This window comes from Theropithecus gelada, chromosome 15 (assembly GCF_003255815.1).
Source record: "Theropithecus gelada isolate Dixy chromosome 15, Tgel_1.0, whole genome shotgun sequence".
Lineage (NCBI taxonomy): Eukaryota > Metazoa > Chordata > Mammalia > Primates > Cercopithecidae > Theropithecus > Theropithecus gelada.
Genome location: NC_037683.1, coordinates 91,429,559 through 91,455,446, shown reverse-complemented (window position 1 = coordinate 91,455,446; position 25,888 = coordinate 91,429,559). Strand labels below are relative to the sequence as shown.

Sequence of the window (25,888 nt, the reverse complement as noted above, 5' to 3'; positions counted from 1 at the left end):
GCGCCCGGGAGCCGTGTCAGGCGGCGGCGAGGAGCGGGCGCGCCGGGCGCGGGGAGCCGTCGGCGGCCGCTCGCTGCGGGGACACCCCGGTGGATGAGCTCTCGCCGCCAGGCGCACGGCGTAGGGGAGCCTCGCAGGCGGCGGCGGCGGCGGCGGCTCGGGGGGCGAGGCCGGCCGCCCGTTCCTGGGGAAGGAGGCGCGGGCGTCTGAGCGAGGCCGGGCGCGGCGGCCTTCTCTCACGCGCCCCCCGAGCCAGCGCCCGCCTCCCGCGCCCGCTTCGCTTCTCCCGTCGGCCCAGGCCATCCGCTCCCACCGCGCCCCCGGCCCACCTGGTGGCTCCGGCCCTGGCCGCTGCCCCCGCGGCGGTTCCCGGAGCTCGTCCCGGCCGCGCGCCCGGGCGGCGGGGGCTCGGCGGCCACCGCTGCCTCGGGGGAGCGAGGGCGGGAGGGTGTGTGTGCGCGCTGTGAGCAGGGGGTGCCGGCGGGGCTACAGCGGAGGCACTTTGGAAGAATGACTCTGGAGTCCATCATGGCGTGCTGCCTGAGCGAGGAGGCCAAGGAAGCCCGGCGGATCAACGACGAGATCGAGCGGCAGCTCCGCAGGGACAAGCGGGACGCCCGCCGGGAGCTCAAGCTGCTGCTGCTCGGTGAGTACCGCCCGGGGCCCCGCCGGGCCTCTGCGCCCCCAGCCCACCATCCTTGGCCCTGCGGGACAGCTGCCCTCGGCGTCCCCCGCCCGCCGGCGCCCGCGGCTAGCCCCTACCCTCCCGGGCGCGCCCCCGGCCACTGCCTTCACCCGCGCGGGCGCGCGGGCGCGTTACACACACACACACACACACAACGCGGGCGCGTTACACACACACACACACACACACACACACACACACACGCAGCAGAGGGGTCGCGGCTGCCCTGCCGGGTGTCTCGGCTTTTTTCTTTTTGGGTCCCTGAGGGCTGTGCCTTATCTGCTGTGCATCTGCTAAATGGCAGATCACTCCGGCCAGAGGCGCGGGGGTGGAAAGGTGGGCAGAGGGGTTGAACTTCCAGTGTCGTGGCCGCGGCATCCCATGGGGTGGTGGCGCGGGGAGCCGTGTGTGTGGCCCAGCGGGTGGCGAGCGGAGCTGGGGCACGTTGGGGGATGGCCTGCGGTGGGGTGGCCGGTGTGCATCCATTATCAGTGCCCTCTGGGGTCAGGAGGGAATGGGGGAACGGTGGGCAGACTCGCAACTGGATTCCCGGAGCACTGATGATGAGGAAGCCAAGTAGTTGGCCCTCCAAGGAAAGGGCCTGTGTATTGGGGGCGGGGCGGGAGGGCGAGCCCAAATGTGTCTCAGAAGTGCTGTTCTCTAGCCACCAGACCATCGAAAGGAGGGAGCCTAGAAGAGTTTCTTGGCTAGTGGATGGTGACAGGCGTGATTCTCGTCTGCACCATTGCTTCTAGATAAAGATGAGGGTAGGGGAGCGTTGTGCTGTGTGGTTGTTGACAGCGACCGGTATCTTTTGTTTAATGAGGCAACCCAGATGTAGGCCTGAATTCACAATAGTTACTGCCGAAAACCAGTGCAGTCTCTCAGTACTCTCTTGGCAACAAATAGAAACCTTTTGTTTAAAACACATAGCATTTTAATATCTTTGGAATCTGGGCTAGAAGGAAAACGGGAAGCATACAGGAAAAATTTTCCTCTAGTCTTGTAAAAAAATTCTGCTTTAGCTCTAAGTTAGCAAGAAAATGCCATTTCTCAAATAGAAATTTATTGATGATTATCTCAGAGAGGATGTTCAGAATCAAGCGATCAGGATTCACATACAAGCCACAGTGACAGAACCCTGAGCTATTGTGGTAGGAAGAGCAAACAGCTTTGCAGTAACAGGCCTGAAAAATGTCTTATGTTCTGGATATTTGCATGTATAATAAATGTGTTTCTCAAACATTTCTGTAAGAAAAGAATATTGTACTGTCGGTTGGTGTTTGAGAAGCATGCATTTTCTTTCTTATCTTGAGCATTCCATTTGCTGGCTCAAGGAACCAATTGCCTTTGGGAATGAACTGCTTATGTACTGGATCATTTACAAGCAGGAACAAAATATACTGATCACACACATAGTTACTAATAGTTAATTCACATGACATGCTTTATGTCTTCATTTTGAAACTCAGATAAATGGGCACATGTTTATAAAGAACTGAAGGCGAAACACTAGATGAAAGAGGTGGGCTTAGGGGAATGAAGCCAGGGAGGAGGCAAACTGCAGTTGGAAAGTAAAGATTTTTTTTTTTTTTATTCTCATTTTGAGCTACTTCTAATGGCTGAAAACAGGCAGTTGAATGTTTTCTGAGTTCTCAAGATTGAGAAGAAAATAAAGAACAAAAGAAATATGTAGAGTGTTTAAGTGCATGATTAAGGGGAAAAGCACGTATTTTAGAGAGACTTGTTTTAAGAATTGTTTTGTTTCTTCTGTTGCCCTGTTGACAGTCTTTGTTTCTGTTTAACTGTGAACTGGGCAGTTGAGGTCTCTCCAGCCAACCCTGTTTGCCTGAAAAGTGACAGCTCTGAGTTTCCCAGCAGCTAAGAGTTGAAGCCCAGGGAACCGGTTTGTCAATGGGCCTAGGTTTGAATGTTTAAGGGAAATACAATTACATGGATGCTTAATTCCATACTGTGTGTTTAAATAACACTGTGCTTTTAAAAATGAACTTGGAGATAATTTTCTGAGAAAAAGTGTAAACCAGTTTTACTGCTAAAGTGGTGGTAGTGTGGAGAACTTTTTTTTCCTCTTATTCGCGGAACATCATGCAAGTATTGTTACTGCTTCATGTTCTTGGTATGTTGCCTTTGCAACATAAATACCACAATACACTATATAGTAATGTACGCTAAATGTGGATTTGTGTGTGCGTGTGTGTGTATGAGTGTGATTTCAGGAGTTTTTGAATCCAGGACGGTTGATTTCAACAAGGAAGATATTAGGGAAGGATTTCATTTGAGGAATTCCTGATTTGCTGCTTTGATGAGTAGACTGAATGTTCTGGTTCCTTCTATCATTTAAACAAAACCTGTCCAGAGGAGATTATAGAATGTATCCATTCACAGTTTAAAGATCTACTCATATTTTTAACCAGTTTATGGAGGAATAACTGTATTTTGAAATGAAATTCAGTATAAAATTGTTTTCAAAGTAAATTTTAGTTCAAGACTTGATGCCATTTTAATGGAAAAGGATTTGTTTGACAGGGATAAAAGTGGGTACCCTTACATTTGCTCATACAATTATTTACTTTTGTATATTAATAATATGGAGACATTTAAAAAGGCAAGTAGTAGGTACCTGACTAGATGAAAGTATGGCAGTAAAATTTGGGCTATTTTGATTTATATTCGGCAACTGTGCTAATCTTCCAAATTTATTCCATATGCTTATATATTATATATTTTTATTTTAACTTTAGAAACGTGAACCCTGAAATCTACCACTATAAGAATATTACATTAAATTTTGAATTATTTTCTTGTTGTCTTTTAACTTACTCATTCTTTGAATTCATTTATATTAGTGTTTATTTTGACACTCAAAACTTAGTCTCTGCATTCAATGTAGATACACAAGAGCATACTTCATTTTTACTTGGTTAATGTTTTTGTGTATTTTGTAGGTGTAAAGCACATATTTCCTTTAATTGATTAATTTTCATGAATATTCACTAAATATTTCTATTGGTGGTACGTAGATAACCTCATTTAATGTAGTTTGTCTGTAAGTCTGTGTAATACAAATGGCCTTGAATGCCTGCTTCATGTTACATATAGTTATCCTGAAAATTTTTTCAGTTCCTAGAAGAAACTTTTTTTCCTATTAACCTGTTCTTATTTTACACGTTTTTGAAGTCTTTTACTCTTTAGATCTTAATTATCAGATAGGAAGATTTAGCAAACCCCTTTTAATTGATTGAATTATCGCTATTGAAACAGGCAAAGTTTAGGCCAGTCTTTTTTTTTTTTTTTTTTGAGATGGAGTTTTGCTCTTGTTGCCCAGGCAGGAGTGCAATGGCTTGACCTCGGCTCACTGCAACTTCTGCCTCCCAGGTACAAGCGATTCTCCTGTCTCAGCCTCCCAAGTAGCTTGGATTACAGCCACCATGCCTAGCTATTTGTTTTTATATTTAGTAGAGCTGGGGTTTTACCATGTTAGGCTGGTCGCGATAGGCCAGTCTTAAATGGAAGACCTTAAATGCTCTTGGAATTCTGAACTGAATTTTGTATATGAGCATAGATTTTCTTCCTGTTGTACACTGCAGACATATGAGAGTATGGGTTGTGTCTGTTTTACTCACTGTTAAATCCCAGCTTCAAGCACAATATCTAACTCGTAGAATGCTCTCAATAAATATTGGCTGAGTAAATGAATTTATTTATTACCATCCTGCTGGAGATTAGAACAGACAATAATGAATACATTTATAGAAACATAGGAATATATATTGTTTTTATCTGTGGCAGATATAATCAGGATCTTAAAAAATTGTGCGTAACTCTTTGAGCCAATTGATTATAAATGCATTCCAGGATAGGAAGTGTTAATGTAAGATGTTGCATCACACATTAAATCAGTGTATTACAGTTCTGTACTGGATGCATTTGAGAATGGTAACAGTCATGCTTAAAGCATGAAAGTTTAAAGAAAAGAAAAGCCGTTCTATATTTTTATTACTTTTTATCGTGTAGAGGCTAGTTTAACCCTCTCATCTTTTTACCATACAGTTTTCTTCATGGTACAGGGCTTAGTGAAGTTTTAATATTCTGTAGACCACAGGTGATGCCTAACTGAGTGTTTGTGATTGACCTATACAATAACATGAGCAAACCCACTATAATTAAATACAGAATTTCAGGAATTGGAGTTAAAACATTTTTAATATGAAGGATATGCATTTGTACTGAAAGCTGTACAGTTTTAGACCAAGAAAGGGCTTGGAAGGCTGGAAATGCTGTAGCGAATTTAAACTGTATGGGGAGTTAATTTCTAAACATCTGGAAAAGAGCACGCTTTCCACTACCCCTCAGTAAAGTTCACTGGAGTGGGTGTGTTGATTGCCTGGATTAACCTAGAGGTCAGTGCCATCTGGTATGGTGACTTAGAATCGTTGAATGAAAGCCTTGGTCTAAGTAGCCTCAATAACAACAGCTCCCTAGAAATAACAAAATAATGGTGTTTATGAGACTGCTTTAAGGACTAACAGGTTTTATTTTTTGCTACTCTTTTAGTTTCCAAGTGTTGAATATGTTTCTGAATGTCAGGATTTATTTGGATACAGTTCCCTTTTTTTGTTGTTGTTGAAACAAAGTACTTATAGTTTATATCAGAAGAGCAAAGTGGGAATATCCTCCATAAAAATCAAAACTGTGGCTCTGACTGTGTAACAAAGCCTTCAGAGTAAGATTTTTGCATTGAACTATGTAGATTCATTGTCTGGATCTCCATATAATGTCCCATCCTGTACCCCTATATGCTATTTCTTCATATGGCAAATCTGGCACAAATTAAAACCCTGCTGAACAGTGAAAATATTGCAGGTTTATCTATTCACATATTTTAAAGTAAGTTTAGAAAGGAGAACCAGAAGACTAATTCAGTAGCTATTTTGTTTAATACAAATAAATTTGATATAATCTTTTTCATTAAAAAAGAAAACCAACTCAGCTCTACTTTAGGAGAAATGGCTTATGTTCAATTTTCAGAAGTGCCTATTGAAAACAGTTACGATTTTTATTACAGATGAATTTTTTAGGACCTGAAACAGGCTTTGCAGTTGTGAGGCTGCGGGCTATGCTAAACTTAGAAAAAAGGAACAGATTTTTCTTTATGATCCAGGCAAACTTAACTTGAAAAGAAATTAACAAGATTTTCTAAGAAAGGTTTTGATTCCAGCATTCATATTAATTTTTCCTTAGGGGGAGTTATTTGTTCCGTTAATATTAGTGGAAATGTTGATTGGATGTTGTAGAGGGAAAATAGGGAGCTCAAAGGGTACATCTTGGAAGAGAGAGAAGCCATTTTATAAGGAGGTTAGGATTGCTTTCTCCCTCAGAAGGTGGAGGGAATCTGTTTCCTCTGTATTGGGTTGAGGAAAATACAAGTATGTGAAGCAACAAATTTAAAAGTCGAATTTCCTGGTTGGAGCGGGAGGCAGTCACATTTTTCAAAGGAAAACTTTTGTAATGCCTTTTAAGTCATGTTAAGATCTCTGTAGACTTAATCCTAGGGAAGTGTGAAATAGCACTAGAAGGTAAAATGTGCGATTGTTGGTAATTAAATCTGTGGCAATAACTGACTACAGTAAACCGTGAATGTTTACTCTTGTTCTGCCAAATGGAGTAACATTAAAGAAAGAGCTCCGCTCAGACCCAAACACAATTTTGTGTGAATAGCTGTTACTAATAAAATTATAGGAAGTTATTCAACAAGCACCTTTGATTTGTTACATTACCGATATGTAAAAATCTGTCTGATTTCTCATCTAACGTGTAGTAAAAAGGACCTAGGCATACTGACAAAATTAGTTAACACATCCTAGGTGGTCATCAATGTAGGCTTTACAAACAAAAATAAATGTCCATATTGCGGTGCCGAGAATCCCAAATTGGATTCACTATGCAGCTGTGTTGTTAACGTTTATACATAGCCATAATCAGTGCAGAATATTTTGTTAAAAACCTTTATGGTTAATTTTAAAGAACAAAATTAGTATTATTTAAAAATCAAATTATGAAGATATTTCATATCCATTTTTTCAACCTAACACTTGTCAGTTATTAAAAAATATTTCTTCTAATTTTTTTTTTTTTAACCAGGCATAACTTAAGAAGGAACAGTTTCATGACAGAATGCTAGTCAGAGGAACAAATATGAGCACCTAGTATGTGCCAAATAATGTGCTGTATGAAATGCTCCTTATGTCTTATTTGCCAACAGGAAAGACTAAGCACTTTGCACAGTTCTTGTTTTGTAGCTGATGTCCTCATACTGACATGCCCTTCTGACTTCTATCCTTCCTGGCTTTGGCTTTTCTATTGGCATACACAGAAAGAGACAGAATAGTCTGAAGGCCATTGTAGGAGCTTCCTGGGGATCACAGGACTGGGGAATGCGGATGATCTTGAGAATCTGAACTCTGTCCTTTGGAATGTATCATTTTTTGCCTTTATGCATGAGAAACTGCTTATGACCACTTACCTTGTGTTTCTAAGTGGATTGGAAGCTCCATGAAGGCAAAGATCCTTGTTCTTGTATCTTTATCTCAGTTGCTGATGATTCTATTATCAGTAACTAGGGATGTGTGTGGAAAACTGGATTTCAAAACGAATGGAGGGTAATCGGAGGAAGTGAATTTAAATTCCCTGCTTTCTTCTAATAGGCATCATCCATATGTTCTCCATTTTCCACTCCTCTTTGCTGTTTTGTGGGCCACTGGGGGCACAGTAAAAGGAATTCTGTTTTAAAGATGGAACAGTTTTTGTCTTCTTGCCTGCCTCTCATTTGTTCTCTAGGGACAACGTTTCAGTTGAACATTCTCAGTGTTTCCAGTTAAAAGCCAATAGCAATTGATCCAGCTGTTTCAATGGAAAGCTGTTAACACACGCAAGTGTTTTGAAATTTGACAATCCGTGCACCTAATTTTATTACAGGATTAATCATGGATTGTGAACTATATGTCTGCTTTAGAAATAAAGTAGTTGTTTTCAAGGAAGTGTGTAATGGATTGTGGTGCAGTTGGAAAAGAAAATGTTACTAATGCCATTATATTGTGTGTGTGTGTGTGTGTGTGTGTACACACAATAATTGACCCACAAATTAAAGAAAAAGAGATCTAGCCAGACTTTCTGGCTCTGTTACTAGAAGCGAACAGTGATGTTTAGAAACATAGTTATATGTATTTCTAGGAGATAGCCTCATGTTTTTTCCCTTTGGAAAACTAAAATCATGAATTAATTGTGCTTTCCAAGAATCCGACTTTTTTTTTTTTTTTTGATCAGCATCACTTTCTAAAAAATAGAAATAGAATTTTTGTTTCTTTTATGTTGAAAGTTTTTTTTTTCATTTTTATTGTTTCTTTTCTATATTTTCTTTTACTGTAGGGGCAACAGGGTGATTGGTGACATCTTCTACCCGCATGTAGTTACTGGTAACTGCAGGCATTTAGTTGCTTCTAAAGAGGAATGCTTCTGTGATTTACCCACTTACTTTTCAGTCTACCAGTGATTTCTGTAGCCCCCCTACCCATCCCTTCCGTGTGAATACCATCCACCCACTTAATTCCTCATCAGATCTTTCTTAAATAAATGCTGAAGAGATTCCTCAGATTCTCTGACTTGCACATTTCCTTATGATTTAGAGAACTTACAAGTTAGTGCTTCTGTGAGACATCATGTGGCTGTGAGCTGGTGAGAGGGGAAGTTGGGTGCTTTAATACATTTCAAAGGAAGGAATTTGTGAATGTGTGTTTAGGAGATGATTAACTTTCTTTTGCAATACTTACTCTGGTCTGCAAAGCAAAAATAAATTGTTACTGAACACAATGTAAAATTCTCCTTCCTTTTCCAGAGGGCAGGGACTTGAGATTGGTTCATGATTACCAACAGAGAGTTAGTGAGCCCGTGCTGGATAATCTATCGCAGGCCAGTGGGTTTCATAATTGGATGCAGTGCATATGCTGGAAGAGGGGAGAATGTGCTGTAGGCACATGTAGGCATCTTTCTCATTTAATGATTTGAAAATCCTTTTCTCATATTTTCCTGATTATATTTCCATACAGGTAGTTAAGGGTGATGACAGTAGCAGTGGCCTTTACTTTCGTTATTCCCAATCAGCCTGAGCACATTTTTGGGATGGGTTTGTTTTGATATTTTCTTGCCATGTGAATTGATATTTAGGACCTGCGCTTTGCAGAGCTCCTTCATTATAGTATGCGTTCTTTCTGCAGATGGCAAATGCAATTTTCCCCTTGTCCTAGAGAGATGACCCATTTCCTGTGACTTGTTCTAATAATACAAGATGACTTTAATTCTTGTTCAGTTTGCCTTTAAAAGATTGCCAGGTTTAACTCTCTTGTCTCCGTAACTCTTGTGATACATTTTTGAGCATTGGTAAGTCATGCAATAATTTAAAAACGATGGCAGACTGGTTTTGTGAAAGTTTTTTATGTTTAATTTTTGGCTAAATAAGCACCTTCTATGGCTGTGCATTTTGGATTTGTTACATATATCTTTTCTAAAATCTGTGACTGAAAGTGGGGTGAAGTATTCCTACCCTGCTTATGGAATCTTTTTTTCCCACAGAACTAACCTCAGGGTATTTTGATCATTTGCTTTTTCTATAGAAACCTGTAGATGAAGAGATTTCACCAGATGATCTCTAAAGACCATTTGAACTTTGAAGCTTTTTCTCCTTCTCCTTTGCGGCTTTGGCGTCTCGGCCGCTTTCTGCCCAAACTCACCCCTGGAGGAGGGGTCTGAGCTTGCTGCCGTCTCCAGCGGTGATGGGCTCTACCAGGAGGCATTGCCAGGTCTGGTGGCTCCTTCAGACTGGCCTGGCTCTTCTCTTTGCCCTCTGTAATAACTCCGAGTGCCCTGCAGTGGGGAGCACTTTGACGGGGGCCTGTGAATGAAGCCTTAGTGAGTCTGTGCGGAGCTCCCCTGGTGCCGCCTGGCATGCTGCTGATAGTTGCAATGTCTTCACAAGAACTGGTATCAGAAACCTCCTGTCATATCAGCATGGGTCTCTTGCTTCCTGCGGGAAGGGCGATATCCTGGGAGGCACAGAGGTGGAGCCCAAGAGACGCAGTGTTCCATCGCTGCTCGGCTCAGGACTGGGTCTTTTCTTCCGTATCCTCACGCAGCTTCCTTTGACTTACTACTGCTTTTTGTTTGTTTTTTTTCTTCATTGGTCATTAAGCATTGCTTCTCTTTAGTGTATGTGTGACAGAAGCCAAGCACAACGTTGCTTTTCCTTTGCCTACAAATAATCTTGTTGCCCAAGCCCATCTCTGCCATTTTCAGTGATAGCTGGTTGGCCAGTGAGCCTGAGCGCTGGGAATGCCCAATAGGGCACATCTAGGGGGCAGCTTTATAGTTGGAGCTAGTAGGTCTCTTTTCTAGGAATTTCTAGGAAAGATTTAGAATTAAACATTGGATGGATCTTGTGTGTTCATTTCTTTTTCCATCACTGTGCCCTTACTTTCTTGGGGCTTTCATTAAAACCAGAAAAAAAATAATGGTAGAAACATCTATAGCATGCATTCAAAGAAGTAAAGGATTTTTATAATTTTTTGCTTTAAAATATATCTAATGCTATGGCCTCTGAGCCATCCTCCATTGGCATGACCATGATCAGAGAAACCTTAAGAAATCAGCTTTGCCAGGTGTGATGGTTCATGCGTGTAATCCCAGCACTTTGGGAAGCCAAGGCAGTGAGATCGCTTGAGCCCAAGAGTTCAAGACCAGCCTCGGCAACATGGTAAGACCTGGTCTCTACCAAAAATACAAAAATTAGCAGGGCGTGGGTGCTTATGCCTGTGGTCCCAGTTACTTAGGAGTCCGGGTGGTCAAGGCTGCGGTGAGCTGTGATCGTGCCACTGCACTCCAGCTTAGGTAACAGAGTGAGACCTTGTCTTTAAAAAAAAAAAAAAGAGGCAGCTTTCTGTGTCCCTCATTTGCATTCTGGACAAAGACTCTGTGGCCAAAGAAAGAGCAGCTGGACTCTCATGCTAGTTCTGGAGAAACTGTAAGAAAAGCTTAATTCCGCTGGAGGTGCCAGGCAGGCAATTGGCATTCCTAGGCCCACTTTACTCCTGGCCAAGGGCCTTCTCATCATCATCTTATCAGCGTTGAGCTTCCTTACCTTGATCTCACATTAGCAGTTGAATGGGTGCCAGGGAAAGGAACAGGCGTAGATAGGGTAGAGTAATAGGCAGTCCCATGGGGCTTGGAAGGGCAGAGGGTGTTGATGCCAATAGGGGTAGCGCTGTTGTGTCTTTGCTGGGCTCTGGAGAGGAGAGAAGAGCAAAGGAGAGGTGCCTCATGCCTTGGATTGATGTTCTCAGTCAGGAAGAGCCAGACCAGCTGCCTCTTCTGGCCGCCTCCACCATCCTACCATGTGTTTTCATCCTCATTGTCAAATCCACTGTGCCCTTCCTCACCCAGATGGTGGGTTGGGAGATGAGCAAGTAAGTGTAGAAGCCTTGGTGGGATGGGAGTAGTTTGTGTTGCATGTACTCATTCCTGTCCTTTTGTTCCCAGAGGTGGTTAAAGAGGTAAGTGTAGAACTCTCAGTAAGCTGTGTCCTGAGAAAAACCGGTGACAGAGTATAAAGAAAATTTGCAACATGTTTCCTCCATGTTTTTTTTTTTTTTTTTCCTGTCAGCTGTTTCAGGTGATAGAAATGCATCTATTACTGTTCTGAGAACTCTGCTAATCCTGTGATGGGTTATGAGATGTCTCTTGAGACATCCTTGCACAGGAAATCTGCTTTTGCTTGACTTGCATCTCCTATAATAAAATAGCTTTCAGTTGCCCACGGCAATAAATAAATAAGCAATATCATGAGATATTCTTGCCAGGTAGATTCATGCAAAGTGGAGGCATATAATGTAGAAATAACACCTTTTAGCTGAGAAAAGGCACCTATCAATTGAATGTATGCTCTTGTGTCTTGTTCATATTCTGGGCCATTACATCCAAGCCTAAGAGTAGACTTTTTCCCTAGGATTTTTTTTTTTTTTTTTTGAGACGGAGTCTCGCTCTGTCTCCCAGGCTGGAGTGCAGTGGCGTGATCTCGGCTCACTGCAAGCTCCGCCTCCCGGGTTCACACCATTCTCCCGCCTCAGCCTCCCAAGTAGCTGAGACTACAGGCGCCCGCCACCACGCCCGGCTAGTTTTTTGTATTTTTAGTAGAGACGGGGTTTCACCATGTTAGCCAGGATAGTCTCGATCTCCTGACCTCGTGATCCACCCGCCTCGGCCTCCCAAAGTGCTGGGATTACAGGCTTGAGCCACCGCGCCCGGCCTTCCCTAGGATTTTTAAAGGTTCCTAAAGTCTCTTTCTTTTCTTTCTTTCTTTCTTTCTTTTTTGAGTTGGAGTCTCACTCTGTCACCCAGGCTGGAGTGCAGTGGTGCGATCTCGGCTCACTGCACCCTCCGCCTCCCAGGTTCAAGTGATTCTCCTTCCTCAGCCTCCCAAGTAGTTGGGATTACAGGCGCCCGCCACCACACCTGGCTAATTTTTTGTATTTTTAGTAGAGATGGGATTTCACTGTGTTACTCAGGCTGGTCTTGAACTCCTGATCTCAGGTGATCCACCCGCCTTGGCCTCCCAAAGTGTTGGGATTACAGGCATGAGCACCGTGCCTAGCCTAAAGGTTCCTAAAGTCTTTTTCTAATTATGACTGATATTCAAAATGAAGCTGCATATATTTTGGACAATTTGAATAATTTTTTATAATTTGAGAGAAAAACTCGGTAATGCAGAAACAAAAGGTACTTGAAATGAAACTTTATATTTTTATTTATCAATTACTTCCTAATGGTCCAAGAATTAATGAATTGCCAAGCATTATCTCCTTTTGGAGTCTAGTTTGGCTCTGACATGGAGTATGGAGATGGAAGGTTCTTGCTGTCTTCAAGGGCTAATGAATGGGTGTCCTCAGAACATTCTACTTTCTCTTATTTTGCTGTGGGTTACCATCTAAGATGTTATCCAAATCACATTAGAAACGATTACAAATTTTGTGCACATACCACTTCTTGTAGTGATGAGTCCCATGCATTTTCTCATCTTATATGGGAGAAAATACCTGTATGTTGCTTTATCATTTTCAGAGAAACAGTTTGTGTTTCCTTATCCAATACATCTTGGTGAAGAATGGCATTGTAATGGAGGAAATTATAGGACTTCATCAATATTTTGTTAGGGAAATCCTGATTCCAAGTATATTTTCATCAAAATCACTAGCTCTGTCCTTTGAGAAAAGTATTTTCTGTAGGGCTTTCTACTCTAGGCCATGCTTCTTAGGGGAACAGATTCTTCTGTAGTAGGTGGGAAGATGTTTCTAAACCCCTGGAGTCTACCTGTGAATTGCTACTCAAGTTACAGTGTATCCATCTCAGAATTAATTAATGTGTTGTTCATCCCTAGTCCTTAATTGTGGGTTGACACAATGATTTCTATTAAAAATATTCTTTATGTTTTATACTATAATGTATCTTTAAGCAGTATGCTATGGCCTGAATTTACGTTGTCTTTTATTCTCTTTTTGGAATGATGTAAGAGCACCTGAGATACTGTCCTTTGGTGGTTTGGTTGTTTGTTAAAATAGTAAGAAAAAAAAGTTTAGTAAGGAGAAAAACTATTGTGCTTAATAGACAGTCCAAGTTTGAGTCGAGAAGAAATGTTTATTTTCTTCCACTTAAGAATTTTCTGATGTTCTTAAGAAATACATTATGTTGTTTTCATGCTAGTCTTTGAAAGAATGACAACCCACATTCTGTTATTTAATTACATTTTTTATAGCCTGTTTTTCAGTGATTTTGAAATTTTACAAGTAATGCAAATTTTTTGCACAAAATTTAATAAAGCGTTTTAAAATGTATTCATAAATTTATCAAAAATATACCAGTCTAACCTAAGAACCGTGCTCTCTTTTTGCACATTCCTTTATAGTCTGTTTTATTTTTCTGTTTTTTTTTACATAGATGTGATCAATTTAACATTAGGTTGTAAGCATTTTTTATGTGGCTATGTAGACTTCATATTAGCATTTGAAAGGACTGTATAAGATTCTTTTGAGAGGATATGTATTGTTTACTCTTTTTTTTTGTACATTTAGGTTTCTCCCAATGATTTCGTTTTAAAAATAATGCTGTGATGAAGTTCTTGGTGGAGATAGCTTTTTAAAACATGCACTCAGACAATTTTGTTAGAATAGACTCATAGAAATGTTATTTCTAGGTCTGAGGATATGAAAAATTTTACAACCTTGGTTATACATACCCAAAACATGTTCTGAAATGATTGTATACAGTTTGCAGCATCATGAACAATATTATTAGAATACTAGTAAGTTAGTAGGCAAAAATGGTACATAGTACATAGTTCTAAACTTTGCATTGATTTGATCATTTTCCCGTATGTTTGTTTCTAGTTGAATTGCTTCTTTTGTGAATTGTTTCATTTCCTTTGCCTATTTTTGAGCTCCAGACCTAGAAATGAAATTAGCCTTTTGTCATTTTTATTGCCAAAAACGTAACGCCAGTCTGTTGTTTTTCCTTTTCTTTGTTTTGTATTATTTGATACAGAAGTTTTTAATTACTATAAGCCAAAACTGTTGATCTTTTGCTATTCTGTTTTAAAATAAAAATCATGATCTGCTTTAGCTATTCCATGAAAGCTAGATTTACTGCCATTGTTATGGGCAAAACTAGGTTGAATGTAGTGTGTTATATGTCACTGATGTATGGTTCTTTTCCTTTCAAAATAAAGATGAAATGTACATATACGTTTCAGTGTCACAGATGACACAGCGTAAGCTGTTCTATGTGTAATAGGATTTTTTTCATTCAGTAATACGTAGAATGTCTTGCCATGTTAATATAAATATTTTGGATCCTATTTATGACTTTTTAGTGTTTCCATGCATTTTGAATCATATAGTGGTGTGATGCAGCTAGTTTGTACCTGCTCACAAAAGCCAGTTTTGAACATTTTTCTGTCTCAGCTCTACATTTAGTGAACGAACTTTGGTAGCTTGAAATCAGACAAGGTGCTAGGGTTTACAACACAGAAATTGGCAGATAGAGATTAGGGCTTACTCCCGTCTGTGGAAGACCTCATTGTTAAATACCAGCACACTGCCGTTTATACCTGATACCTTTTAATGAATATTTACTTTGATTCTATTAAGAAAATGTTATAATCAGTGCTACAGTGAACATTGTTGGGTATTTTTACATGCTTGTATGATTGTTTTCATGCACATTTTTTAGAGTTTGATTATCAGCTGTTTTGGTCCATAACATAACATAACGTAACATAACACAACACATAACAGTTTTAGCTGTCATCGGATTATGTCAATTTAATGGGTAAAAAAAAAGACATCTTGTTGTGTTTATTTGCATTTTATTGAATCAATATTCATTTTACAGTTTTTATTTTCTAAACTGCGTACAAAATATACTAACAAAATTACAGAATATGCCTACAAAAATAATTAACAGATGCCTCAACTTATCATTTGAATTAGATTTTCTGTCACTTTTAGCTTTCACTTTATTTCTATATTTCTTTTTTTTTTTTTTTTTTGAGACGGAGTCTTGCTCTGTCGCCCAGCCTGGAGTGCGGTGGCGCAATCTTACCTCACTGCAACCTCTGCCTCCCAGGTTCAGTGATTCTTCTGCCTCAGCCCTCCCGAGTAGCTGGGACAACAGGCACCCGCCACCATGCCTAGCTAATTTTTTGTATTTTTAGTAGAGAGGGGGTTTTGCTGTGTTAGCCAAGATGGTCTCAATCTCCTGGCCTCATGATCCGCCCACCTCAGCCTCCCAGAGTGCTGGGATTACAGGTGTGAGCCACTGTGCCCAGCCTAATTTATGTATTTCTAAAAATTTGATGGTTTTCTTTATGGAAGGATAGAGTGCCCTAGGACAGATGTCTCCAAGGGGGAAAAAACCAGAACTGATAAGATTAGATGATAGATTTGGCTATATGCAGAATTGTTCTGAAGCACAACAGTTTTAAATGGTGATGAAGTCCAGTTTATCTACTTTGTAAGACTTGCTTCTGTTTTTTGGTCTAATATGGAAGAAACCATTGGAAAAATCCAAGGTCACAAAAATTTACCTCTCTTTTCTAAGAGTTTGTAGTTTTAGGTCTTACACTTTGAGTTGATTTTTGTATATGGTGTGATGTGAAGTTTCAACATAATCCTTTGCGTGTGAATATCCAGTTGTCCTATGTTGAAACAAATGTATTCTTTTCTCATTGAGTTGTCTTGGTATTCTTCTTGTTAATTAATTTTTCTTATCTTTATTACTTTTTTCTTGCAGTTTTTCTGGATTTATTTTTTACTTTTTCTTGAATTAAAGTTCTTAGATTTTTTTTTTTTCGAGACGGAGTCTCACTCTGTCACCCAGGCTGGAGCGCAGTGGCGCAATCTCAGCTCACTGCAAGCTCTGCCTTCCGGTTCACACCATTCTCCTGCCTCAGCCTCCCGAGTAGCTGGGACTACAAGAGCCCGCCACCATGCCCGGCTAATTTTTTATATTTTTAGTAGAGACGGGGTTTCACCGTGTTAGCCAGGATGGTCTCGATCTCCTGACCTCATGATCCACCCGCCTTGGCCTCCCAAAGTGCTGGGATTATAGGTGTGAGCTACCGCACCCGGCCAATTCTTAGATTATTTTAAAAAATACTTTCTAATTTGAATTAGTAATGTTTAAGGCTTTGTGTTTTTTTACATGTCCCTGTGTAGCATTCTTATCCTTTTACAGATATTCTAAAATTACAATTTTTATTTTTATTTTTGAACCAGGATTGTTTAATATATTTTAAATTTTTCAAGTGGTTGTGATTTTTTTTCAACCTTTGTTATTTATTCTGAGGTCATTTTTATAGAATATGGTCTGTACTGTTTTTACTTTTTGAAATTTGTAGTCTAATATATATAGTCAAGTATTATTTCATGGGTACATAAAATGCATACGTGTGTATGTCTTAAAACCATAAATATATGTGTATTATGTAATTTTATTACTTAGATTTGCTGCTAATCTCCTTTATATTGTGTGTGAATCTGCCGAGTACTGAGAATTCTGCAGAAGTCTTCCATGACTCTCGTGTTTGTGGCATTTTCTCCTATTTCCAGAAATTTTGCTCTATGTAAGTACAGTTACGTGTTGCTTAACAATGGGGATACCTTCTGAGAAATTTGTGGCCAGGTGATGTTGTTATTGTGTGAGCCTTCTAGAGTGTACTTACACAAATCTAAATTATATCGCCTACAACACACATATAGGCTGTGTGGTAAAGCCTATTGCTCCTAGACTGCAAACCTGTAAAGCATGTTATTGTACTGAACACTGCAGGCTTTTGTAGCACAGTGGTAAGTATTTGTGTGTCCAAACATATCTTAACATAGAAAAGGTTCGGTAATAAAAGATAAAATACGGTATACATAGATTGCACTTACCATGAATGGAGCTTGCCGGCTGGAAATTACTCTGGGTGTCAGTGAGTGGTGAGTGAATGTGAGGGTCTAGGACATGACTGTACAATTTTGTGCAACTGGCAGCTTGGTAGGTTTGTTGCACAAGCATTACCACAAACATGTGAGTAATGTGTTGTATGATAGCTACGATGTCACTAGGCGATAGGAATTTTTCAGCTCCATTATAATCTTGTGGGACCACAGTTATTTATGTGGTCTGTTATTGACTGAAACATTGTTATGTGGTGTATGACTGTATTCTTATGAGGAACATAAAAAAATCGATGAGAATTAAAAGTTTGTCATGACCACATTACCTTTTATGTAAGTTAATGCTATTATATCTTGAACTCAGCATTGTTGAGTATTATTATTGTTCTTTTGTTTGCATTTACTTGATGTATGTCTCTCATTTATTTTCAACTATTCTTTGTTTTTGCTACCCTCAAAAGTTTTTTTTTTTTTTTTGAGACTGAATTTAGTTCTGTTGCCCAGGCTGGAGTGCAGTGGCGTGATCTCGGCTCACTACAATCTCCGCTGCCCGGGTTCAAGCAATTCTCCTGCCTCAGCCTCCTGAGTAGCTGGGATTATAGGCGTGTGCCACCACACCTAGCTAATTTTTGTATTTTTAGTAGAAGCAGGGTTTCACCATGTTGGCCAGACTGGTCTTGTGATCCGCCTGCCTCGGCCTCCCAAAGTGTTGGGATTACAAGAGTGAGCCACCACGCCCAGCCTAAAGTTTTTGTTTTTTTAAACCTCAGCCTGAGTGAGTCTTTTCCTAAAATAGTTGAGTTTATTCTTCTTACACTTGATGTATGATGAATATGGTTAGGGTTTATTGGCATCTGATTTCTGTTTTCTGATTCTTTCTTGATTTCTTGCAGCTACCCCTATTCCTCTTTCTCCATTTTTTTCTTTTGTCTTTCTCCTTTGGGATTTGTATTGGGTTTGTTGTGCTTTCCACGCTGATAATTTGAAAGGTATGTACTCTGCTTTTAATTTTACTATTGGTAGCCTATATAACTTTCAGTAGTCATATTCAATCTACGTTTCTCAGTTTATCATCTTCAGAGACCAGATGGTATTATATGTCCCTCCCCTGCATGGGAGGGAAATTTTTTTTACCCGTACCGGGGATCATCAGCAAACTTTAAGGGTTAGATAGTAAATATTTTTGGCTTTTGGGCTATATGGCCTCTATTAGAACTACTCAACTCTGCCACAAACAGTTTGTTAATAAATGAGTATGATTATGTTCAAATGCAATTTTTTTTACAAAAACAAACAGAAGCTGGATTTGGCATTCTGGCAGGTATTTGCCAACCTCTGATTACTCCATTTTCCGTTTTTTCTGGTATTTTATTTTCATGTATTAACTTTTTTGTTCCTGTCTGTTATAGACAAATTCGCAATACCAGCCTTAGAATGGTTCTCTAAATCTTCGTGGTAATAACATCAACACATTTTATTTTATATATTTCTTTAACAGTCTTCTCAGAGGCAACATTGGATATATCAGATGATAAAAGTCTTGTAAGAAAAACAAAATTGTCAGTGGCTAAGGGCGTCTTTCTGAAGTCTAGGATTTATTGATGGTTATTAAAAGGCTAAACATAAAATTGAAATTACCTTAATTTGAATATAATATGGGTATTTGTGTCAGATGGAAGGAGAGGTGTTTATGGTGTTCAGATCACTTCCACATTCATTGCTCTAATTTACATTTCCTTTATTCTGTTCTTCCTCCTGATTACAGATTCCTAACTATTCACCTGCCCTCTTAATCCTGCAGTAATTTGCTCTTCTTTCCACTTACGCCCCCTTTCTTCACTCTTTGTTCATCTTTGCTGGCATCAAGTTAACATTTGATCTTGCAGCCAATGTGATCTTTAATGTTTTGAAAGTGATTCTGTAGTAGTCTCAAATTTCATACCTAGAGTTTATTTATTTTCACACTTTCTAAAACTCTTAATCCTCTGATTTCATATTGAATATGTGGGATGATCACAGGGAATCATAATTAAACCTAAGGAACCTCATTTAAGAATATTGTTATTTATCGCTTTTTTATTCTGTTTTCTTTCAGAAATTGTGTACATATATATGTGTGTATATATATTTGTGTCTGCAATTAAGATGCATATTTAGCATTAGTTCTGTGTTTAAATGCTTATCATCAAATATTTCTTCTCTCAATTTAATTATATGCTTTTATTTATTTTTATTCATCTATGAGTTGGCTAGATTGTACCTTCAGATAGGTTTTTTAATGATGGGTCCATGGGTGATATATTTCCTGAATTCTTGGGTATTTGAAAATTCCTTTCTGAGGCCAGGTGAGGTGGCTTACACCTGTAATCCTAGCACTTTGGGAGGCCGAAGCAGGTTGGATTACGAGGTCAGGAGTACCAATCTGGCCAACGTGGTGAAACTCCGTCTCTACTAAAGATACAGAAAAATTAGCCAAGTTTGATGGTGTGCATCTGTAATCCCAGCTACTTGGGAGGCTGAGGCAGGAGAATCACTTGAACCCGGGAGGCGGAGGTTACAGTGAGCTGAGATCGTGCCATTGCACTCCAGCCTGGGTGACAGGGTGAGACTCCATCTCAAAAAAACAGAAAATGCCTTTCTGTGGCGTGCATATATTAATAACTTGCATGGGTATAGAATTCTTGGATTAGATCTCTTCTTTACCTACCGTGCTTGCCCTGTAGTAGGTTTTTCTCTGTTGTTTCTCAGCAGATAGATTTGATAAGTCTCTGGCCAGCCTGAATATTTTTTCTTCGTGATTTGCTTTTTTAAAAATTTGGTTATTTGTTTCTTTGTTTCCATAACATGAAAGCTTGACAACTACTCCAGGTCATGCTTCAGTGTTTTATAGTTTTTGTTATTTATCTTGAAGCACTGAACCCACTCCATCTCTATAATATTCTTTCATTTCAAGGATCTTCCCTGTTTTATCATTGAATATTTTTTTTATATTCCACAGGAATTGTTTTTCTTCTTTAGGTACACCAATCATTCATAATTGAATTTTTGTTGTTTCTCTGCCAAAGCTGTCAGCTTCCCTTTAATTGCTGTATCTCTCCATTATTTGTATGGTTTGCCCAAATCTTGTGTCTGCAATGCTGATTTGGCACTGTTTGGAATATAAATGTCAAGTGCCAGTAAGTAGGTATCAAATGAATGAAGTGCCTGCTGTATCTTTGATGCTTCAGATTCATTTTTAAGTTCTGCAGTATTGTTTTTTCTCATTTCCTTTCTTAGCTCTGACAATTTTTGTTTCACCTTATTTTCTAGAATGTCCTATTTCAACAATGCACATTTTGTTACATTTTCTTGATATAGTGCAAAGCAATTATAGTGCATTTTTTCCTTCTGTTTTCTAGAGTAAACCTTTCAGAGCGTTCTCTTCATTTTTCTTTTGCATGTCCTTCGCCTTGTCTTCATTTGTGCTTAGGATTGCTCCAAATTTTGTCTGGCCTTCGTATTTGTCCAAAAATAGGGTGGGTGGAATCTCATTGACTTCCTTCCCTATTTGTCTTGGGTCTGTTTGTATCTTTCCCTTAGCACTTGAGCTGGAGGACTGGAAGATGATGGTATATATTCTATTTTTAGCTGTTCAGTTGTCTGAGTAGAGTGGTAGGGAGGGCTCTCTGGCAGTGGCTACTATGAACTTTGCTTCATCTCACAACTGATTCTGTTTGTTCCTTCTCTTTTGAGTGAGCCAGCCACTTTGATGATAAGTCATTCAGAATGGAGCCTTGCTGTTTTGGGGATTTTTTTTGCTATGCATCTGTAGGGTCTTTTTCTCTGCATTTCTAGACCACTTTACAAAGTAGTCTTGCTTTTGGCCCTCACCTTTTCCAGTAAATAAGTCAGGTCAGAGGGGAAAACAGATCTGTTGGCTATGTTGTTCCTCTTTAGCCCCTTCATGGCTAGAATAGGTTGGAATGTGAGTTCTAATGAGACACTACTTGTTCCTTGAAGTTGAGAGACATAGGGAGTCTTTGAGAACCTTTGCCACTTACTTCCCTCAACACTGTACTGTTTTTACAAGCAAAAGAGCTCTGTGTAGACTCCCAGCCGCTTCTGTTTGGTCCATTTGTATTACTTCTGGTTGATAGATCCGTTGCTATTGTTAATGTAGATGAGGTTTTTCCTTATACTTTTTTTTTTTTCTTTTTGTTCATCTTGAGGGGTAGAAAGGAAGTTTCTGTTTTTAGAGGGCTGCCATCTTTCCAGGAAGTGTGCTTTATGAGTCTTGATGACTGTAATTAACACATGTGAAGTCTTTCATAGAGAGTTATAATTATAGAATCTCAGTTAAGAATGTGCTTTAAAGTCCAAGCATGCACCATACTTGAGTGGCTTCTGTAACATCCCCAATTTGTCATTAAGTCTGTTCCCCTCTACATTCAATGATGAGAACATTACCCCCCAATTAATTCCATCTTCAGTTATCTGTGTTTATTAGAAATCTTTCATTGAGCTGAAATCTGTGGGTTCTGTTCCTGGGGAACACGGAGAGACTGGAACCCACTGGAACACATCTTTTTCTCCCAGTAATTGAAGTTGGCCTCATGACACCCTTGGGGATAGCTTTTTTCCTTCTATGAACCATCATGAGTTCTTGCCATCATTTCTCATAAAGCAGGAATAAAATCTTGTTCCTTAATATCCTGATTGTTCTCATCTTTTAAAAATTACCTATAATGAAACCCAACACTTGATGTGTGCCTTGATGAAGTCAGAGTAGATATTTCTGTCTTTCCTCCCTGAGATTCGTGTGACTCTAGAAATCTTTGTCTTTTTGTCTAAATAAATAATCCCAAGGATTACAGCAATTTTTGTGCAAAGGGCACTCAATAACTTTCTCTACCAGTAGCAGTTCATGTTTGTTTCATTTTTCTTGATACAACATTGCACTGCTAGTCCTGTTTTTGATCTGTGGTCATCTGTGATGTGTACATAGTCTTCTGCATTTTTCCTTTTCCCTTTATCATGTATTTGCATGGAATTGTTTTCAATTCTGAGTTCTTATTCCTATTGAATTTCGTACTAATTCTGTGGGAACATCCTTCCAAGATCAGATTCATTTAAACTTTATTCTCAATTTCTAGCATTTGTAATTCTACCCAGTTCATTCTCTAAAGGAAAGTAGAGGGAGCTATTACAATAAGATTCGTAGTTACATCGGGGAAAAACAAGTATTTTTGTTAATACTGTCAGTAAAGATATGGAAGTTTTTAGATTTCAAGATGGATTGCCATAGTCTGTCATTCCGTATCAGTCTCCAGTTGATTCCAAAGCTTTGTTTGTTACTTTGTTGTTTACTTAATAGGCATGAAGCCAACAATAGGTTACCCACATTTGACTTTGCCACTTAACTTGTCTTGGTATAAAAGAGAATAGAGAAATCAAGAGAGAGGGACGTCTGCTCTTCCTTGGCTGTGGCACAGTCTCCTGTTGTAGGAGGAAATCAGATTGGCCTTCTGGAGTGGGCTTCTTACATGTCACAGCTGTGGTGGTAGTGGTGGTGGTGGCAGGTGAAGGGGTGGCACCTCTGGCAGTGCACATTGTTGGTGAACTGTTTTAGTCTCTCCTGATAACCTGAAGTTTAGGTTGCCAGCCAGTTGATAATAGCCATTATTGTTAAGGAGGGAAGAAGTATTTTCTTTTTCCTTGTTCTCTGTGAATATTAATTTCCATGTAGAAGAAAAAGAATATTTAGGAAAAGCGAACTTCGTTTGGTGCCTATTTACTTTACAGCTAAATAGATTTAATCTCCCTTTATCCTCCTCCTAAGGCAAGTGATTCTTTTTTTTTTTTTTTTTTTGGTGAGACGGAGTCTCGCTCTGTCTCCCGGGCTGGGGTGCAGTGGCCGGATCTCAGCTCACTGCAAGCTCCGCCTCCCGGGTTCACGCCATTCTCCTGCCTCAGCCTCCCGAGTAGCTGGGACTACAGGCGCCCGCCGCCTCGCCCGGCTAGTTTTTTGTATTTTTTAGTAGAGACGGGGTTTCACTGTGTTCGCCAGGATGGTCTCGATCTCCTGACCTTGTGATCCGCCCGTCTCGGCCTCCCAAAGTGCTGGGATTACAGGCTTGAGCCACCGCACCCGGCCAAGGCAAGTGATTCTTAAAGAGAGAAAGCCAGCTTAGAAATCTGTATACTTTATTTGACAGTATGCCCACATTTTTAGCAATAACATTAGCTAGTGTCAATGTTTAAATTTCTCCTTTAAGAAATTCGATAGTTGGCTGGGCACAGTGGCTCACACCTGTAATCCCAAAACTTTGGGAAGCCGAGGCGGGCGAGTCATGAGGTCAGGAAATCTGGACCATCCTGGCTAACACTGAAACACTGTCTCTACTAAAAATACAAAAAATTAGCCGGGTGTTGTGGCACACACCTGTAGTCCCAGCTTCTCGGGAGGCTGAGGCAGGAGAATCGCTTCAACCTGGGAAGCGGAGGTTGCGGTGAGCTGAAATCGTGCCACTGCACTCCAGCCTGGGCAACAGAGCAAGACTCCGTCTCAAAAAAAAAAAAAAAAAAATTCAATAGCTAAGTGAAAGTTGTATTATTCAGTGTATATGTATGATTATTTAACAAAATTGAGAAAGGATCTTGCCCTCCCTCCTTTTACCCCATTCCCTTGCCCCCATCTCTTAATTGAGTCTGACCTGAGCCCATGTGGCTGGCCACCACAGGTGGAAGGCCCTTCTTCACAGCAGATGTATGATGATTCCTGGACAGTGGTCAGGATATTGCTTTTTTGTGGAACTTTTAACAGAAAAGGTGCCTGGGTGAAGGTTTGAGCATGTCCCCTTTACAGGGGCCATCTTTCCCCCACCTGTGTAGATGTACGTGGGTCTTCCGAAGGCTCAAACAACACACCTGAGTGTCGTTGAGTCTCACCTTGTTGTGAGTGTTGCTTGTAAGCAGTGTTGTCACTAAATTTATTTCTTCTTTAATTTGGTAATTTACCAGAATATCTTCTTTTCTAGCCTCAATGATTATTATAGCTCATTGAAATGCCTGAAGTCATTTTTGTTTTCTCTCTCGCTCACGAGAATTATTCCAAAAAAAATTTTGGCCTTCACACCAGTGTTTAAAAATTGTTCTGTACCTTGGTTTATAGTGAGGGTACACCGTCTTAAATCTAGTTACGGTTAACAAGATTTATATTCTTTTCTGGAGAGTTCAGTCTTGGAAGCCAAACCTGAGTTTTTAAAATGTGCTGACTGCATGTGGATAAATTATTGCCCCGTTCCCAGATGTCTGGGATCTCACAAGATGGGGATTGGATGGAGAAGTATCCCTGATTTGTCAAAGTGCTAGTCTAAGAGAGCTGCCTTTGTTGTAAGTGTGCTGCTTGTGTAATTTCAATGATCAGGATTTCCTTTGAGAAAAAATGTGGTTGTCCTGACATTTACTTTGAGCAAATGAAGCATAATTCATATCTGTTGAAATTGAAATTAATAATGCATGGCTATGGCTATGTGAGTACTTTTTTCAACCTTCTTTGTATGTTCTTGCATATAAATTTTTAGAACCCGTGGTAAATCAGATGGTGTAGAGGCTGTTTGATTTTTTTTTTTTCCTTCCTTGTTTTCTAGGGGGTGACTTGCTTGAGCAAGGGAATGCAGTGAATAAGTTTATCAGCATTAGAATCTGTGTTTATGAAGTTATATCACTTATTAAAAATTAAATATTTTAGTCAAGGTTTTTTTTTTTTTTTTTTTTTTTTTTGAGAAAAAAATAAAGTTTTTTAGTTTCTTTTTCAAAAAAAAAAAAAAAAAAAAGCTTTTAGATTGCTCTTTACTTGTTCTTTCCCAGCTGAAAAGGAAAGGTAAGGGACAAATATTAGTATCAATTCTTTTATTTGCATGCGTTTTCTCTAATGGTTGTTCCTTGCCTTTTAGTCCTTGTGTGATGAATACGTTAGAGGCAAATGTCACCTATCTTGAAACCATGAAGACTTAGTTTCTGTACTACTGCTTTTTAGGTACAAGTGCAGTCTGACTTCTGAATGTAGAACCAGTCATCAGAATAGCCCTGGATTGCACAGCGGGAAGAATCTGCATTGGCTAAGTACTCTGGTGAAGCTGAACAATTCTAGGTTGCAAAGAGTACTTGGCTTGTCTCTCATTTTCATGAGGACTAACATCACACACAATGCTAAACTTCACTAGAAAAGAAGTGAAATGTACTCCTGACAGGCCAAGAAATGCATCCAGTAACCTCATGTGATCTTTTACCCCATCAAGCCAAGGCCATATCTCTGAGGTTAAGAAAATTGTGCATTACATTGCAAAATCTTGTATTTGTGAGTTAGAAGTCTCAAACCCGACTTTGTTACATTTAGACAGTTCTAAGTTAGCACACATATGTAAATGACTCAATTTTCATCATAACTTTGCAGTAAATTTCCAAAAGGCATATTTCAGGAGACCTTAAGATAAGCATTGTTTCTGAAAGCATGATCAAATAAAGGAAAAGAAGGAACAAACACTATCCTAGTTTGAATGATGCTTGGAAATGTTTTAGTCCTGGGATTTCAGATGATTTAGTAGTACCAATTAGGCGTATGCTGAGAATGGGGGAAAGCAACAGTAGGTTTACTTCTTATTGC

General features: G+C 39.7%; 1 protein-coding gene across 1 annotated transcript in view; it reads left to right on the top strand.

Annotated features, from left to right (window-relative positions):
* The first annotated feature begins 293 nt into the window (after positions 1-293).
* Positions 294-25,888, top strand: part of GNAQ (G protein subunit alpha q) — a 323,836-nt gene continuing 298,241 nt past the window's right edge. The window contains exon 1 of the mRNA XM_025359109.1: positions 294-646. Within this exon, the coding sequence (XP_025214894.1) occupies positions 511-646 (136 nt within the window). The 5' untranslated portion in view covers positions 294-510. The remainder of the gene's footprint in view (positions 647-25,888) is intronic.